The sequence below is a fragment of the Limulus polyphemus genome, unplaced genomic scaffold (genome assembly GCF_000517525.1).
Source record: "Limulus polyphemus unplaced genomic scaffold, Limulus_polyphemus-2.1.2 Scaffold1889, whole genome shotgun sequence".
Classification (NCBI taxonomy): Eukaryota; Metazoa; Arthropoda; class Merostomata; order Xiphosura; family Limulidae; genus Limulus; species Limulus polyphemus.
The window spans coordinates 16,425-33,358 of NW_013667499.1; the positions used below are offsets into that span (position 1 = coordinate 16,425).

Below are 16,934 nucleotides of genomic sequence, written 5' to 3' on the forward strand. Positions count from 1 at the left end.
AAATATATTTCGTGAAACAGACAACGTTAATTTCATCAAAGCTTTTATACCTTAATTCCATACGATATTTGGATTTTCATCTGAGGGACACATATTTTCTTCGTTTATCATGTTTTCTTCCAAAAGAGAAACTTTACATATTTAGAATAACAGACTAGATACAAAGAAGGTAGTTTGTGAAAATGTTTTCTACTTTTTATTTACTTTTGGTGCCACAAACCTTGGAATGAATAAAGTTTTGATATTTTCTGTTTGAAAATGGTACCGTTTATCAGTTATTCCTGTTAGACAATTAAAAAGTCAAACTTTAGAATTTTACTTAACAAACTAGGTTGTTTTAGAGCAACGCCATGTTTGGATATCTGTTATCTTTAGATATCTTTAGAGTTTAAGTCCATAAACTTGTTGCTGTCCCACGGCGAGACTAACAAACTTTTAAGTGTTCCAGGAGACTACATTTAGGAATCGAAACAAACCCACAACGTACTGGTTTGGAAAATACGGACAAACCTTTAATTTAAAGATACCATTCCAAACAACACTTATAAGAATTAAATACCATTTTCCATTATATTTCAATTGAAAGAGCCGTGATAAAGCGTGGAACACTAATTTCGGAACTTTCCTGATTAGTGTCGAACAAAATACAGTATTGCATGTAACATAAATATGTAGACAATTATTTACATATATCTGTTATATTTATAACTTCATGTCCTTTAAACAAATAAGAAGTATAAAATGTGCAGAATGTGCAGGAATGATTGAACATATATACATTTACTATCACAACAAATCAGGAAGTTTTCTACATCTACAAGTTAAGAGCTATAAGTAGCACTTTAAAATTAACTTTTATAAACGTTTTATCTATTTAAGCTAGTCCTTCAGGGGTTTAACCCAGTAAAGATAATAAAACAAATAATAAAAAAATATATTTATGGATATTAAACACTATCTTACATGTGTAGCAATACGAAAAAAAGGCGTTAGATTTAGAATAAAAGGCAGTTTAACAAAACATAAATAAGGAATGAAAGGCAGTATTCTTAGCGAAGCTAAAATATAAACATAAACTCTTAGCAAAACATAAAAAAGACCCACATTTTGAACAGATGAAGATAATTTTTAAAACATGTTGCAAACACAACTGTTTTCAAAAAATTTGAAAGTCGACACTTTCAAGCATTAATTATTAAATCATCTTTACAGTTGACATGACGCAGTACCTTTTACACAACATTGAAACCTTTAGAGAGATAATCATTATATTTATAAATATCCAGATGCGTACCATACTTTGTACAATTAAAATGATAAATGTGCTTTAAATATAACATAATACAACATCAATATACTGGTAATATATTGAATGAAAACAAGGTATTTTTTTGAACACTGACGTAGTTTAAATTCTCAGAAACTGATTAGGTTTGGATTAAACGCTTCCAACTTTGAATCCATCATTAATTATATTATACTTTACTTTTAATTTTCTTAACTGAAACTTTTTGAAAGATCTGCGGTCAAAACATTGTTGTCGTAAATTTCCAAGCAAACTTTTGCATGCCTCTGTCTTTTTTTTTTCGTCTCATTTCGGTTCTCAAAATAGCCATCAATTTTTTAACTCTTTTCTTTTTAAATGAATTAAGCCAAACTCTTGATCATTGTTCAGTAAGTTTATCAAACCTTCTAACTGTTCACTTGATATCATAAAGACTCCTACAAGGCACAGTTTTAAGCACTCCCTATTTATGTGATGGAATTGGTTCAATCGTGCGGAAAAAAAAAGAAAATTACACTCACATATCTTGCTCCTTTTTTTCCCTAATGCTTCCCTATATAATTCATGTTCACAAAGTTTGTCAATAAGTGCAGCTGATTTTGTTGAATGATAATAATTCAGACCCACCAACTATAGTGTAAACCTGCACATTTTGGAGCTAAAGAAAAAAAAATTCTGATGCCCTCAGTACATGTTTTTCCAGCTTTTCTCAAATAATACATGAGCAAATCATCCAACATTCTTCATGTACTGTCCCGTTAAAGAATATTTAAGCTCATTCATCACATCCGGTACAACAGAAGAACGAAAGTGACCGTAATCCAACATGACTGCCTTATAATGATCCCCACGTTTTTCACTGAAAAAGAAATCTATTTTATAGTTACTATTAATATACTCGTTTACTTTTAAGAATAGTAAAAACGATTTCACTCGCAGTATCTATACTGTATGCGAAAATAAACACTTGATATAATGTATTGAAACTATCATAACCTTGTTAAATCAAAAACTTGAAAAAGTGATTTAGAAGAGAAACAGAATCCATCTTTTTCTACTGTGCCAAAAATGATTAATCGTTTAATATTATTCCTTTGAAGAGATAATAATATTAAAGAAAGCTCCTAGAAAATTTTCATTTAAATATTATAGCTGTGACTAATAATAACATTCCTATATCAATATATCTAACGCACAAAAAAGTGAACTTTCCACAAATAACTAATGTGATGGTTGTTCATAAGTTACATGGTTATGTTTTATTTACACGATTTTTTCAAAAATGCACTGAAACATAAGTCGGTGTGACTAGAAAATGGGCGTTTTTCTGATAGTGTTCTAATAGAATGTGATAAAACAAACTGTATGAGGTTAACTATAATAGACCTAGATAAGAAACAAAATCAATTCATTTTGGATGCTTTGACAGTATTCTATCAAAATAAATGAACCCCAAACTGGAATATTTTAATAAGTTATAATAGTTGGAAGTCTTAGGAGATATTTATCAATTTGTTAACCACTCCATTTATATCTATAATCAAAATATAGTAATGATGTATAAGCTCGTATTACTTGATATTTTAAATGTAGTGACGTAATAATACAGTACAAAAGAGTGGGTTATGGAAAATATTTTTCTGAATTTTTCAAATAGTTTCTTTGACCTCTTTAATAGTGGGCAATTGACAGGGAATAAGTCTGGCATTAGGGAAATAGAAAGGTAATGGGAAAGAATAAGGATTTTTTCCAAATTTTTCATGGTATTAGTGCTCCGTTTAGAAGTGCCATTATCTAAAACCGTTTCTTTGACTACCTGCTCAACTACATCCGCTATCAGAGTCTTCTGGCAGAGGCATTGGAAAAGAATAATTTTCTAACAGTTAATAAAATTGCAACACTTAGTCACTGGTACTTACCAAATGGAAATAGCCTGGACAGTAGGGTGGTCGTTAATTGTAAGTAACATTTCAGGTTAGAACTTCTAAGTCTTTCACCCCTAATTTTGTTCCAATGAATAAAAGACATTAAATACCAAATTTCACCCATTTTCGATCTTATTTAAAGGTTGCTTAATGATGATGAAGTTCTAGACTGCAGTGACCTGATACCGTATGTACTTCTAATATAAAACATATTTTTATGTATTATAAATTATCTATTTAAATTATATTATTATTTTATTGCAAGTACAATAGTAAATTACATAAATATATGATTTTAGTGGGATTAGTCACTTTTTCCTTGTTATTGTTTCTTTTTTGCTGTTAGGAAGGCGTCTTCTGTGGCCCTGCAAAGTTTGAAGGAGGAATTGTTTGTTCCTCTTTTTTTGTTATGATGGTATTATACTCCTCAATAAAGGCCACACCCTTTTCAACATTGTTATTTACTACAATCAAATGTTGAACTGTCTGTAGTGCTTCCCTGTAGTCCTCTCTGAACATCCATGGTTCTGAGTCAAAATCCAGAAATCCAGATTGAATTTATTCAATTGACATGACTTCAGACTTCCTGATATTCAGCTAGATGGGACTTGTAGGTTCATCCATGCTTTTCTTTTCATTTAATGCCTTTACAATTGCTCGTTTCGTCTCTGTGAATACAACTGAATCAAATAATGGCAAACCAACGAATTCCTTTTGAGATATCACAGATGTGCAGCAAATGTTTGACAAACAGATTTTGAAGAAGCAGAATTTATGTTTTTATATTTAACAAGACACTGTATAAAGTTAAAATCATTGCTAGGTGCAGAAGAGCAGCAAACCACGCCCTAAGATAGATTCGAACGACAAAGATGCAGATGTCACTGAGTCTTCTTTCCTCTCGACCAGTGAGCTCAAACTATCCCATAAATATCCAGATCTTGAGGACATATAATGGCTTGACCATCCGTCATACATGATGCAGTGTTCCCGGTGCTATAGATCGTATTACACGAGGGAGTGTGCCACCAAGAAAGGTGACGACTAGTCCAAGAAAGTCTTGATAGTCGTTTCTAAGTTACCCGACTTTAAGTTCTCTTGTAGAAATTCTAGAAACTACTGTCATGTTATAGAGAATATTTCAGAACCAAAAAATGACAGCATGGACTACATATATTTGGAATGTTCTTGAACATTCTGAATAATGTGGAATACTATGGGATATTCCAGAATATGTTACACTATTTCAGAATGTGCTAGAATATTCTATAATAACATACTATAAAATTCCAGAATAAATAATTTAGACCCTTTCATAATTATTTAAAATATTCTGGATCATTCTAGAATATGCAGATATATGTTGAGGTACAAGGTAAAATGTCAACTACCTTGAGCAACTCTTAAATGTTATTCAAATTGAATAACATTTGATGTGAATTTTCTTTTTAACTTATAGGAACAAAATGAAGGTGTGAGAGTGTTGTAAATCAAAACTTCAAAAATGAGAGCTATCCTATAGGACAAGCAAAAACACCAGAATGTATCCAAATTAACTGATTCTTTCAACATGAAGACGATTTGACAATGTGAAAAATACTGTAATCACGTGACAGACAACAACCTGTTGAAAAACTGCTTATCTTGGATGCAAGGAAAGTACGGCATTAATGGTGCTTTAAGAAAGAACTATCGTCAATAAATGATTGAAAGTGTATAATATGATCCCATGATTAACGTTTCGCTATTTTTCTCAGTCAACTAAGAATATATGAGATATTTGACATTGCTTCTTTGATGAAGGTGGTGTAATGTGCGGGAACGTTTTAATGTTCTCCATTGTCCGTTGATTTATTCAGAAGGAAAAACTATTTCCAGCGTGTATCTAAACGCTTTAACTGATCACGTGCAGCCCATAATGATGGATTTACATTCTGATGGACAAAGGTTATTTCAAGTCAAAAATGCAACTATACATCGTTTGTTTGTTTATTCACATCCTCAGCAGGTCAGAGTCTTCTATGGTTCTGGTTTATTAGTCCATAATTTTCAACAACAAATCCAAGAGAATGCAACCAGTCGTCAGGACCAGATGCCTACGTTTGAATGAATAATGAGACTGGAACCATTTTCCTTAATGAGTGCACTATAATCGAACAAAAATTTTTCAAAGTTTTCTGGAGTCTATGCTAATATCTTGATGAAGTATTGTAGAACCGGACATTAGGTAGGAGGAGGCTTAAAAATCACAAGTCAATGTATATAAGTATGTAGAAGAAAGAATATATAGATGTAGATGTAAGATGTATATATATATATATGTGTGTGTGTGTATTTAGGTGGGTTTCTATTTTAATATTAATATATATATAGTGGCCTAATTTATTTACGTTAAAAAAATGTTCCACAACTTAATCTAATTTAATAGAACTCCCCTCCCAAGTCTGCTGTAAAGCATATGTAATTTCATCTGTTACTCCAAACATCATGAATAAAGAAAATAACGGCGTAATAATATAAACCACTATGCATATTATTCGTTTATAACATACTTTATATTACGTGTTTGTTCACTAAGTTGTCTAATTTGTTATATTTTATTAGTATGCCTCTTACCGTGATGTACAAAATATACAGCGAAGTTGAGAAAATGATTTATATTTTTATATTATTTTATATAAATCATCACTTTATTTCCAATACGTTACCTGTGCTTCCATTCTCTGATACATGCAGCCCCGAACTCTGTTGATTACCACCAACAATAATCTCTTCACTGTTAGTGTCAATCACCTTAGATAACGTAGCAGTACACTTTAGTCTCATTTCACCCTTGTGGAAGTGGTGCCCTCTTACGACAAATTTCAATCCTAGAAGTGATGCTTTCTGTCCATTTGTATAAACCTTAGGTTCGTAGGGTACGGTAAAGTCTAGACTGGCCTGAATTAACAATAAAAACTGATACTATCGAAAACAAGAACTTGAACATAAACGAAATCGATATAACTGACAATACTGTGGACCAAATATAAACATTTGAAGAATGTTCCAAGATCTGTTTTGTACATGTGTAAACAGACGCACACAAACACACATATACATATACACACAAAACACTTGGTTCAATAAAACTGATTCTTTAAACAAGCTAAATGTTAAACAACACATAATTTGCACTTACTTCAGAATGTGGAAAGGTTCATGAGATATTCAAATTATATGTGCAGTAAAGAAGCATAAGAACAATACACAGTTCTATTACAGTATTTTAATCTCGTTTACAGAGCTGCTTGAACAATTCTTCAGCACCAAGTTTTCATAACATACAAAATTGTTGTATTAAACTTATACAAAGGCAACTTTTAATTCAAGAAGACACAGAAAATTTTTGATAAAACTTCTACTAAAAGGAATTAGAATGCGAACTTGTTATTTAGTAAGTTCATCTTAATAAGTTTAGTGGATTAAGCTTAGTAAGTTTGCATAAAATAGTTTGCTTGATATATCATATATTTAGCGTAGAATAAAAATATCACTGCGAAAGAAAAAGCGTTTATAGTTTCTAAACTGTTTGTGCATTATACTACGAACAATACATTGAAGAATACGAATACATTAATATGGAAGCGTTTGTAACGTTCAGCTGTTGTGTTCTGGTAGAGCTGAGCAGCCAAAGTAATCAAAGCCTTCTCTAATATTCATGAGGTTGTGCGAGGACATATTCTACGTCAGGATGTAAACGCGTACATAATCGATTAATAAAGTTTTTTTTTAATTTAGTTGTTAAAAGAATTCACTTCCTCTTGAGATATTAAGTTGGATCTAAAATATCAGTATGTATTTCCATTATGAGGTAAGAAGGAAAACATAATTTGTACGTTTTTATTTTAACCGTGGGCTACTGCGCTGATATTTACTATTTCACTATTTCAAAGAGACCCATTAAGCTTACATAGTTGCTTGAAACTATATATTCAAAAAAATCTAGTAATACGATTACTGTATAAATCTGGAAGAAAGTTATTTACAGAATAAAAGCTAAGTAAAAAACAACAGCAAAAAAAAATTATGGCACGTATAGTTTAAACACAGAAAGTTTTAGTATGTACTCTTTAGTAACGGCTTACTATGCATATATCACCATAGATTTATCCGAACTGTAAAAGGCTTCCTACGTAATAATCCAAAAGAGGTTTTATTTTTCCGTGTGTAAAAATTGAAAATTCTGCTTAAGAACATAACAAATGACAGCTGGACCTTTCTTCGTTTTCTTATGCTGTAGCTTACGTGTTACAAAATGCTTTTTTTATCATCATTTTTATCATTGATTCGAAGAACTGATGTTGAAATGAGGACTTTAAATACAGCTCTTTTACAAAAATAAATACATATAAAATTTCACAGTCAAATATCATATATATGTTTGTTTGTTCATAACATAATGTGAATGTGATTTAAAACAGATATGTTTCATTAATGTCAGGCCACATCCTTCCTGCAACAAAAAGACAAATTGGAATACACACACACACACACACCCAGCACACATAACATTATATAGATATATAAAGTACTTGCTCGTAAAAATGTTATTGTAATTAGAAGTTTTACACATATGGATAAACAAACAAAAACTAATACCTGGTGTATTTCATCAAAGGTAAAAGTGTAAAGAAACTAAAAGTTAATTATCTAGTTGTTAGTAAACGCTTTTTGGTATAATTTATTTTACCTTTTTGTCGTTTATGGACCAAGATAGTTTGGCTGGCGTAAGGGATTTTCTCGAAGTGCAATTGACGTCAACTTCATCACCTACTTGGTATTTGGTTAAGCCACCTTCAATGCTTGGCCCATCAATTGCTGAACGGCAGGATATTCAAGAAACAAAACTGATTTATTAAGATAAGAAATACTACTTTGTCTAATAAATGTTTTTTATATTACACGTAACCTAGCATACATACTCTAACGCAAGTCCAAGCAATTATCACAACAGAGAGATTTGAAACTAGATTTGTCATCTTCGACTTTCCTTCCTTTTTATACCAACTTTTAGTAAATTATCCTTATATAATTTCTGTAGTACATATTGGTGTATAGAAGAGATTTTAATACTAGAAATAAACGATCTAAAAATACCAAATTGGACACTCAACGTTTCGTACGGTACTATAAAGTCTAGATTGGCCTGAAATAATAATAATAATAAAAACTGATACAAGCACTATAAAAAATAGAAGATGAACATAAACGAAATCAATATAAATGACAATACTTTGAACCAAATCTTAAATTAGTTATGAAATATAAAACATTTTAAGAATGCTCCAAGATCTGTTTTCTATATGTGTAAACACACACACACATATAAATATATATATACAAAACACTTGGTTCAATAAAACTGATTCTTTAAACAAGCTAAATGTTAAACAACACATAATTTGCACTTACTCCAGAATGTGGAAAGGTTCATGAGATATTCAAATTATATGTGCAGTAAAGAAGCATGAGAACAATACACAGTTCTATTACAGCATGGTAATCTCGTTTACAGAGCTGCTTGAACAATTCTTCAGCACCAAGTCTTCATAAGACTTCATTTGGTGTTATAGGGTCGGTTATTTCTACTATTGAATTATTCTTTCATTTTGAAGAACTGGTCATCTGTGGTTTGTTCGCTTTACACACACAACCCTTTCACTCTTCAAGTCAGTCCGTTGAGCAGATTTTCTTTAGTAAAGTTACGATCGACTGGGACATGTTGAACTAGATTAAATACACTAGCGTCATATATTCACACAAGTTGTGCTATTGTGTTCACATCTAGCTGGAACTTGCCACATATTAAACACGACTTTAGTTTGTTTGTGTTTCTGTAATTTACAGTAGTTTACATTATTAAAATTTAAATAATTCAATATTATAATTATAGTATTAACTAGATTAATATATAACATTAAGTTTCTTAAATAGTAATAATTACACTGGATAAATTTACTAGGCATGATACATGAAGCTCTAGATGTGACAGTTTTTCTTCGGTACTTGTTAATATCGCTAAGCAGGCCTAGCCTCGTTCTTCGGTACTTGGTAATATCGCTAAACAGGCCTAGCCTCGTTCTTCGGTACTTGGTAATACGCTAAGCAGGCCTTGGAGAAAAGGTCGAGAACATCGCTAGCAGCGAGAATATCCAACTGATGGCCTAGAGTGGAGTGGCCATAGAATCTTTCTGTAGCTTGACTATTGCTCATAATTAAGACCTTACTATTAATTGTAATTATTGTTGTATAACTTTTGACAGTTTTTTGGTAGAATTTATTACATAATAGTTTGACTCTATTACATAGTTTCAATAAAAAATTCAAATAATAACGACATCCAAAATTAACTGAACGTAACATATTTTCTTAGCAAAGCTGTTTGTATAACAGCACTGAGTGACATTTCACAAAGTATCAGATATAAGACTTCATCCTTCTAATTACTGTAACTCAAGTTGTTCTGTTCCAAGGCCATGCTTGTTCTGAGACTTAGTCACGTCTATTATCATGTCAGACGTGAAACAAGACAACACTGTCGAAAACACTGATGAAAACTAGTTTATAAATTGATATTTTATTCCGTAAAATCACAGCATATCTTTACTGGGTGAGTGTAAGTTTCTAAAACTACATGTGTTATTTGTCTAAATGGCTAGTTTACACAGTTTCATCCGAACAGACACGAAGATCATATAATATTGTCTTCTACAATAAAGATAAATATGTAATCAAATATTGAATTTATGCCACTATGATGAATTGAAGAATATATTTTTACCTATATAACACAGGTTATGTAAATAACAATCACAAAACTACGTATTCACAATATAAAAATGTTCGCACTATAAGTTAACAACATATATATACAAATATACCGATAATGACAACACAGAAGAAACAATTTTGTTTTAAATGTTATGTTATTGATAATAAGTTTATACGATTTCATTATAGTTAGGCTAAACGGCTTAGAATGATCCCAAATATAATCTACAAGGAATTATGAATTAATCTTGTTACATATAACATTTTCTAAAACACTTGATGAAAATCGTCTATTCAGTATACACTAATGTCACCAGTTCAAAAAGAAAAACAAACGCTGTAAAATTAATTCAGTTATTTTTCTTGCCTCAATAGATTTAGGAGTATAACTTTTCAGCAAGTAAACTGATATATACTTGTTGTATGACTGTTCCATCAGTTCATACGCAGTACTTTTACCGTTAATGCAGTAACATCTCGTATATGACACTAGTTACGTTTTATATAAACAATATCAGCTCACCAGTGTATAGTCCAGATGCTCTCACAGTATTGCCAACAATAATTTCTTCACTAGTCATTGAGTAGGCTTGCGAGATCGCGGCAGAACATCGTAGTTTCAGCACATTATTCACCAAATGTGAAGGTTCCACGATAAAATGTAGTCCCAGCTGGCTGCTCAGAAGTCCGTCACGATATCGAACAAGCGGAGCAAGCCAAACAAAGGATGGTGGAGCCTATTTCGAAAAGAAAATGTTTTATCACTTTTCGAACCTTAAAGCTTGATTATAGACTTTTCATCAATTCTTCCAACTGCATAAAGACAGACATCGAATTTTTAAATACAACATTAAAATACCCGAGTTTTAAGTAAAATTATGACTGTAATGGGTGCCACGGAAATGTTGGATTTTTTATCCTTGGAAGTAATAAATATAACTAGGAGATTTAACATGATCAACTTGTAATTAATTTTAACTTAAGTCCTCTTTATGCGAGAAATGTATGTAAATTATTGGAGGCCTTTGTTCCTTTCCAACTATTTTTGATGTTGAAGCAGAAATAAGAAATCTTACAGATTTTATAGCGGTTCTTAATTGAAGTACAGTCTATTGAGCACAGCATTACTTAATCTTCAAATCTGACCTATCACCAAGCTACATAACTCATCACAAATGACATAAAATACATTAAAAGAAACAGACAGACATATTGATATCTTCATGACATTATAATGTCAGCGTCTTTAGTAATAGAAAATAAATCGATTAAGTGCAAGTACTAGATTCAGATTTTGAATAACCCATTCGACAGCCCATGTGTAAATCGGATAATTCTACTTTTGTTTACAAGTTACGATATAAGAAAAACATTTGAATGACAAAAAATGTGCCACAGAATTAATAAATTGTTTAACTTGTATAAATAAAACTTATTGTGCTTTTGCTCTTATAATATACTGGTTGACTCCTGTCGTGGAATATTAGTAAACGATGACGAGGAACCCACTTTGAGACTAATAACACTTGGAGACGGCTTGAATGGGTAATGAAGAAACACTTTAATATAAGTTTTAACATAACATCAAATGTACAACGTTTCGACAAGGTTTTTTTCATAATCAGGTACCATGTGCTAGAACAACATTTGAACATTTTTTGACATTTCTTAGATAGTGTGACGCCACCAAAAACTGATCGATTTTGGGAATGGCATGTGACAGCCCTTTTCGAAGCAAAATGTTCCCACATTCAGATCATAAAGATGTTTTTAGATTGGGAACTTAGTATTTCCAAGATGGTGATGTTTCATTTACTTAACTGCTTTGGAAAACAAAGAAATATGGATCAACTTGATGCACCAGTACCATCCAGAAACATACCTGCAACAAGGTGTACCCTAGCCATGGTAAGCAAGTGCGACAAAAACCATCTAGTGCCCCTGGGAACATTACCTAACGTAATCAAGGAAGATGTACACGTCACGTCTACACAACTTGCTTCTATGCCATATCCGTTAAGTGTTGGCATACCTTAAGCATCTGAAGAATAAAACGGGTATTAATGCTATTCCATAAGAAGACATAATTGTCATGTCCAAAATGATTTCTGTGTGATCAGCCTATTTGAAACTGGCGCTTGGAAACAGTCATATTCCTATACTAAATAGATTATGGAAAGCACAAGGAATTAGGGTGGTACTATGGGCGTGGCAGTCTTATGACGGAGCCTTTTACAATAAAAACTACGTTGCAGAGCTGTAGATATGGTACCAGGTCGCTAGACGTGGTGACATGGATCGTTACGAAGTGGTGAGGCTCCAAAATCGTTTTAACATAACTTACTTAACCTCCTTAGATTATACCCGTATCAAATAAAACATTTGTGTGTAAGTGGTCAGAGGATGGATAGCAGAGACTGAGGAATTTTTATTTTTTTTCATGTATTCGAAAGTTAATTAGCTTTTCATGTTTAGTGAAATTTTAAAAGTAATGTAAAAACAATGAGTTGCGTAAAAATATTTATCAGTCATTTTATTTCAGTGGAGGTTGGTTAGAATGATATAACAAAACTCATTTGGTCTCTGTACTCCTTATGAAACACAATTACAAAAAGTAAAACATGAAATAAAGATGGAATATATATATATATTTCATGATAATCTCAATGAAAATGTAACTCTGTCTAGAAGATAATTTATTTTGCGTTTTGTTGTACGTCATCGAACCACAAAACCAAGTATCAAATGTTTTGTATTATTGTGCTTATTTCTTTCGGAATAACTTCATTTTATACACAACTATCTACAATATGAATAGCAATACTTTTTTCTCAATAATGTAAAAGCCCACATTTGATTATCAAATTGGCACAGAAAACTGATAGATCATAATTAAGTTAAATCGTTTTTCAATAAGATTAATTAAAGTTTGATGCCAAAAACGATATCTTATGCTGGTGGGCGACTGTTTTTCTAATTTACTAATTTTGAAACAGTTAATTATTATGCTTTGTTTTGCTGTCAAGCAAAGCCAAAAACTGGGCTATCTGTGTTCTGCCCACTTCGGCTATCGAAACTGAATTTTTGTTCTGAGATTTACTGCTCAGCAACTGGCAATTATTACTGTAATTATAAATGGAAAATTTACTTCATGTTCTCTACAAATCTATAAATTTTCATGAGAATTACATTACTGTTAGATGAAAATTAATTCTCGACAAACTTCTAAAGGCCATTATTAAAAGTTCTAACTACAAGATCATATTTATTTATTTTATTTTAATTTTCGCGCAATGTTACACAAAGGTTGTCTGTGCATTCGTTTGTAATTTTAAACTGATAAACTAGAGAGAATGCAGCTAACCAACAACACCCATCACCAAATCTTTGGCTACTCTTATTGACCGAATATTAGAATTTTCTCTTCACTTTTGCAGTGTACTTGCACTCCCAATATGGGAGGCGTGTTTTGCGGAAACAGAGCACAAGACAAGAAACATGGGATTCACGTTTTGGGCACGCTAACCAGTAGGCTACACCTGGCCTGAATTTACGAATATATAAGAAGAGCATATTTGTAAAAACTGAGCCCAACAAGTTTCACAGTTTCTTGATGCTACAATTCAGGATTCATTCTCCGTAGTGGAAAGAGCACAGATGCTTTATTTTGTAGCTTTCTATTATAAACATTCCAAGTCCCTTCTTTATGTTACGCTGATCATCTTTAGTAATGATGGTCAGTTTGTTTAAATACACAACTACACGAATATTTGTGCTCTGTTTATCGAATCGAATCCCAACTTTAGCGTTATAAGTCTGTAAGTTTACCAGAATGATTTGCAAATCCCACTACTCAATCAGAGTAGCCCACAGTTGGTGCTTGGTGTTTTTAATTAGCTATCTTCTTTCTAATTTACCATTTCAAAATTATGAGCGGCTAGCCCGGTGTAGCTTTGCGTGAATATCCGAATTAAACAAGTAAACAAAAAAAAAGAACAACAAACAAACAGAAAATAATATATTACAATGTGATGAACTGTAAAATAACTTAATTTTCGTTTTGTCTTTAAGACAAAAGTATTTCCCAAGAAACGCATGTTTTGTCACATCATTGTACAAAATATGATTTAAATCATGTCACACATTAAACGGCCTTATAATTTGCTCTGCGCTATGTTCGGAGTTATAGCAAGTGAATGTTTTCATCTCATTGAACATTTAACTAGTGAAATATATAGCATAAACTATTAAGTGTATGAAACGAAAAAATACAAATCTGTTTGAAATTTACTTAATGTATTAAAAGCTCATTATTCACTGGTAGTATGGACTGTTATTGTTTGAAAGTTATTCAACATTTCGAGTTTAAAATAATTTAACCAATCCAAACTAAATTTACACAATTTATTCAAATTGTTTAATCTAACAACAACAACAACAAAATTTAAGCTAATTTCATCCAGGGGTTAAACCTGTCTATAGTATAGTGTAAGATAGTTATTCGTTCTTATTATTATAATTATAATGTAAATGTTACAGTCCTAAGACTAGATTTTTACTAATAAATAAGTGTTAATGTATCAACTAATAATATTACATTAATAAGGACGAAGTTATGCATTTTATCAGCTTTCTCCAAGTTTCATTTTAAATTTGTGATGCTACTGTCTGCGTTCTCTGTTTCGGAATTAGATTAGCATATTATTTAAAATATGCTGTTCTTAATGGTTGGTTATATGGTTTCACATTAAAAACATAGGTCTTGTAACAGGGGAGTTAAGCCTATAGGTATTATCCTTTAAATAATATTTTATACAGAATACTAGGCTAGTCTCAAAACGACCAACATTCAATATTAGCTGATGTTTCATTAGAAAGTTTATATTCTAATCTTTTATACTGAACAAATCGCAACTGCAATATTTTGGATTCCAAATATAATACTTACCTCTTCCTCATTAATATGCCATTTCAAAATTGCAGCAGGTTTAGATGGTGCAGCATGACAAGTGATGTTAACCTCGTCTCCAATTTGATATTGAAACTTTGTCCCTATAATCCTAGGGCCTCCTTTCGGTAGAACTGAAATATTTAAAATAATATGGATTCCTCTAAAGAACTGGCTTACTATAATATGTTGTTTATATTAAGAGTTCAACCATTATTTCTAGATACGGAATAGAAGAGGTGAGTCATATAGCACGTAGCAAAGATTATATATAAAATTGTTTTTGTTCTGAGAGTACACTAACGCTGTGCCATTATTTCCAGCTTCTTTTCCCAGACTATGTGTTGGCATCTACTTACATCACCACACGTGTAGAATAATGTCGAAATAGATAACTAGATTTTTTCTTATATTGTAGTTCATGAAAGAAGTGCCTACTCATATGGATATTCCAAAGTTGTTCCTATCAAAGATGGAAAATGTTTTATCCTTTAGAAACAGAAAAATAACGAGTAAAGTAGAAAAACCTCGTAATAATGCTCAATGCGTAGCATATGTTTAAATCTCTTTCTCTTGTTATCTATCTATTTGTCTGTTATTCTATTTGTCAAAAACTGCTTTCAACACAAACACGTCTTTTGACGTCTGATAACCGATAAAGCGAAAAATATTTTCAAAGATCCGTGCGCTAATCCTACTTGTATACAATAATTTTGAGAAATACACGTGTTTCCTACTCTGCACAGTTCATTACGTTTGTGTGTGAATAATTCCACCTGCACAGATAGACATAAAGTTATCCATATGTCGTTGAGATTGGCGTGTACCACATTATCGGAAAAAATACATTAACAGAAAATGACTGAAAAAAATTATAAAACATAAAGCAGATAGATCCGTAGTTGTGTTAACGCCAGAACTTGCAGTCATACAGCATTATTGTGTGTTATAGGAAACGATTGGGTTTTGTTCCTGTTGTCATGATTTATATATATATATAAAACAGTTAATATATTTAAGTTCCTCTATTTCTAATTATCGATTTAGGGTATATCTCAGTCATTCTTTAAAACTCTTTATCGTTGTTTTGCAGTATGGACTGGTTAAGTTAGATTTTCACTTCTAAAAATATATATTATTCTAAGACAGTCAACCTGAAAGCCTAATTTTAAGAAAACCTCTGTATAACTTTTCAGAACTGCCGAATAATCCAAAACAATTAAACTCAAAATTTTTCAGTTAGTATAATTACTTGGTTTTGAGACGGCTATGTAATTATATAGTCCTTCTTAGGAAATTTTAGGTATAATAGAGGGCGTTTTAAAAACTGTCACCGATTGTATTCACTATGTATTCATTAAATGATCCTAATGATAACATCTTCTATTCTGGACAGTTTGTTGATCCTCACAACATCCTGCACGCTGACACGTATTTAATTCAAATCATCAATTTGTACTGTTGAAGGAAAATGGAAATAAAATACATAAAAGCAATATTAGTATGCTAGTTGAATATATATTAATATTAATTGTGTATATCTATATATATATTGGTCTTTCCTAACTTGAATTTATGAAATAGTATACAGAAGCTGGTTTGGAGGAAGCTAGCCTTCAATTTATATAGAACCAACTAGAACAGAAAACGTGCCCTTTTTAGGAAAAAATACCTCTTTCATTCACTTATCTCAAAAAGTTGTACGTAAAAATTAATAAATAAGCACTGTCAAAGAATCTGTTTTTATATGATATCATTTAAAACTAGTTATATAAACATTTATAGTATCTTCTGTAAGAATCTGTTTTATATGATATAATTTAAAAACTAGTTATATAATCATTTATAGTATCTTCTGTAAGAATCTGTTTTATATGATATAATTTAAAACTAGTTATATAATCATTTATAGTATCTTCTGTAAGAATCTGTTTTATATGATATAATTTAAAACTAGTTATAT

The 16,934-nt window shown here is 31.3% G+C and overlaps 1 protein-coding gene across 1 annotated transcript in view; it reads right to left on the reverse strand.

The window, feature by feature from the left end:
• Window positions 1–486: 486 nt before the first annotated feature.
• Window positions 487–16,934, reverse strand: part of LOC106465265 — an 84,072-nt gene continuing 67,624 nt past the window's right edge. Inside the window, exons 4-8 of the mRNA XM_022393127.1 lie at window positions 14,972–15,105; window positions 10,547–10,760; window positions 7,943–8,070; window positions 5,919–6,150; window positions 487–2,144 (exon numbers count right to left, since the gene is read on the reverse strand). Of these exons, the coding sequence (XP_022248835.1) occupies window positions 2,068–2,144; window positions 5,919–6,150; window positions 7,943–8,070; window positions 10,547–10,760; window positions 14,972–15,105 (785 nt within the window). The 3' untranslated portion in view covers window positions 487–2,067. The remainder of the gene's footprint in view (window positions 2,145–5,918; window positions 6,151–7,942; window positions 8,071–10,546; window positions 10,761–14,971; window positions 15,106–16,934) is intronic.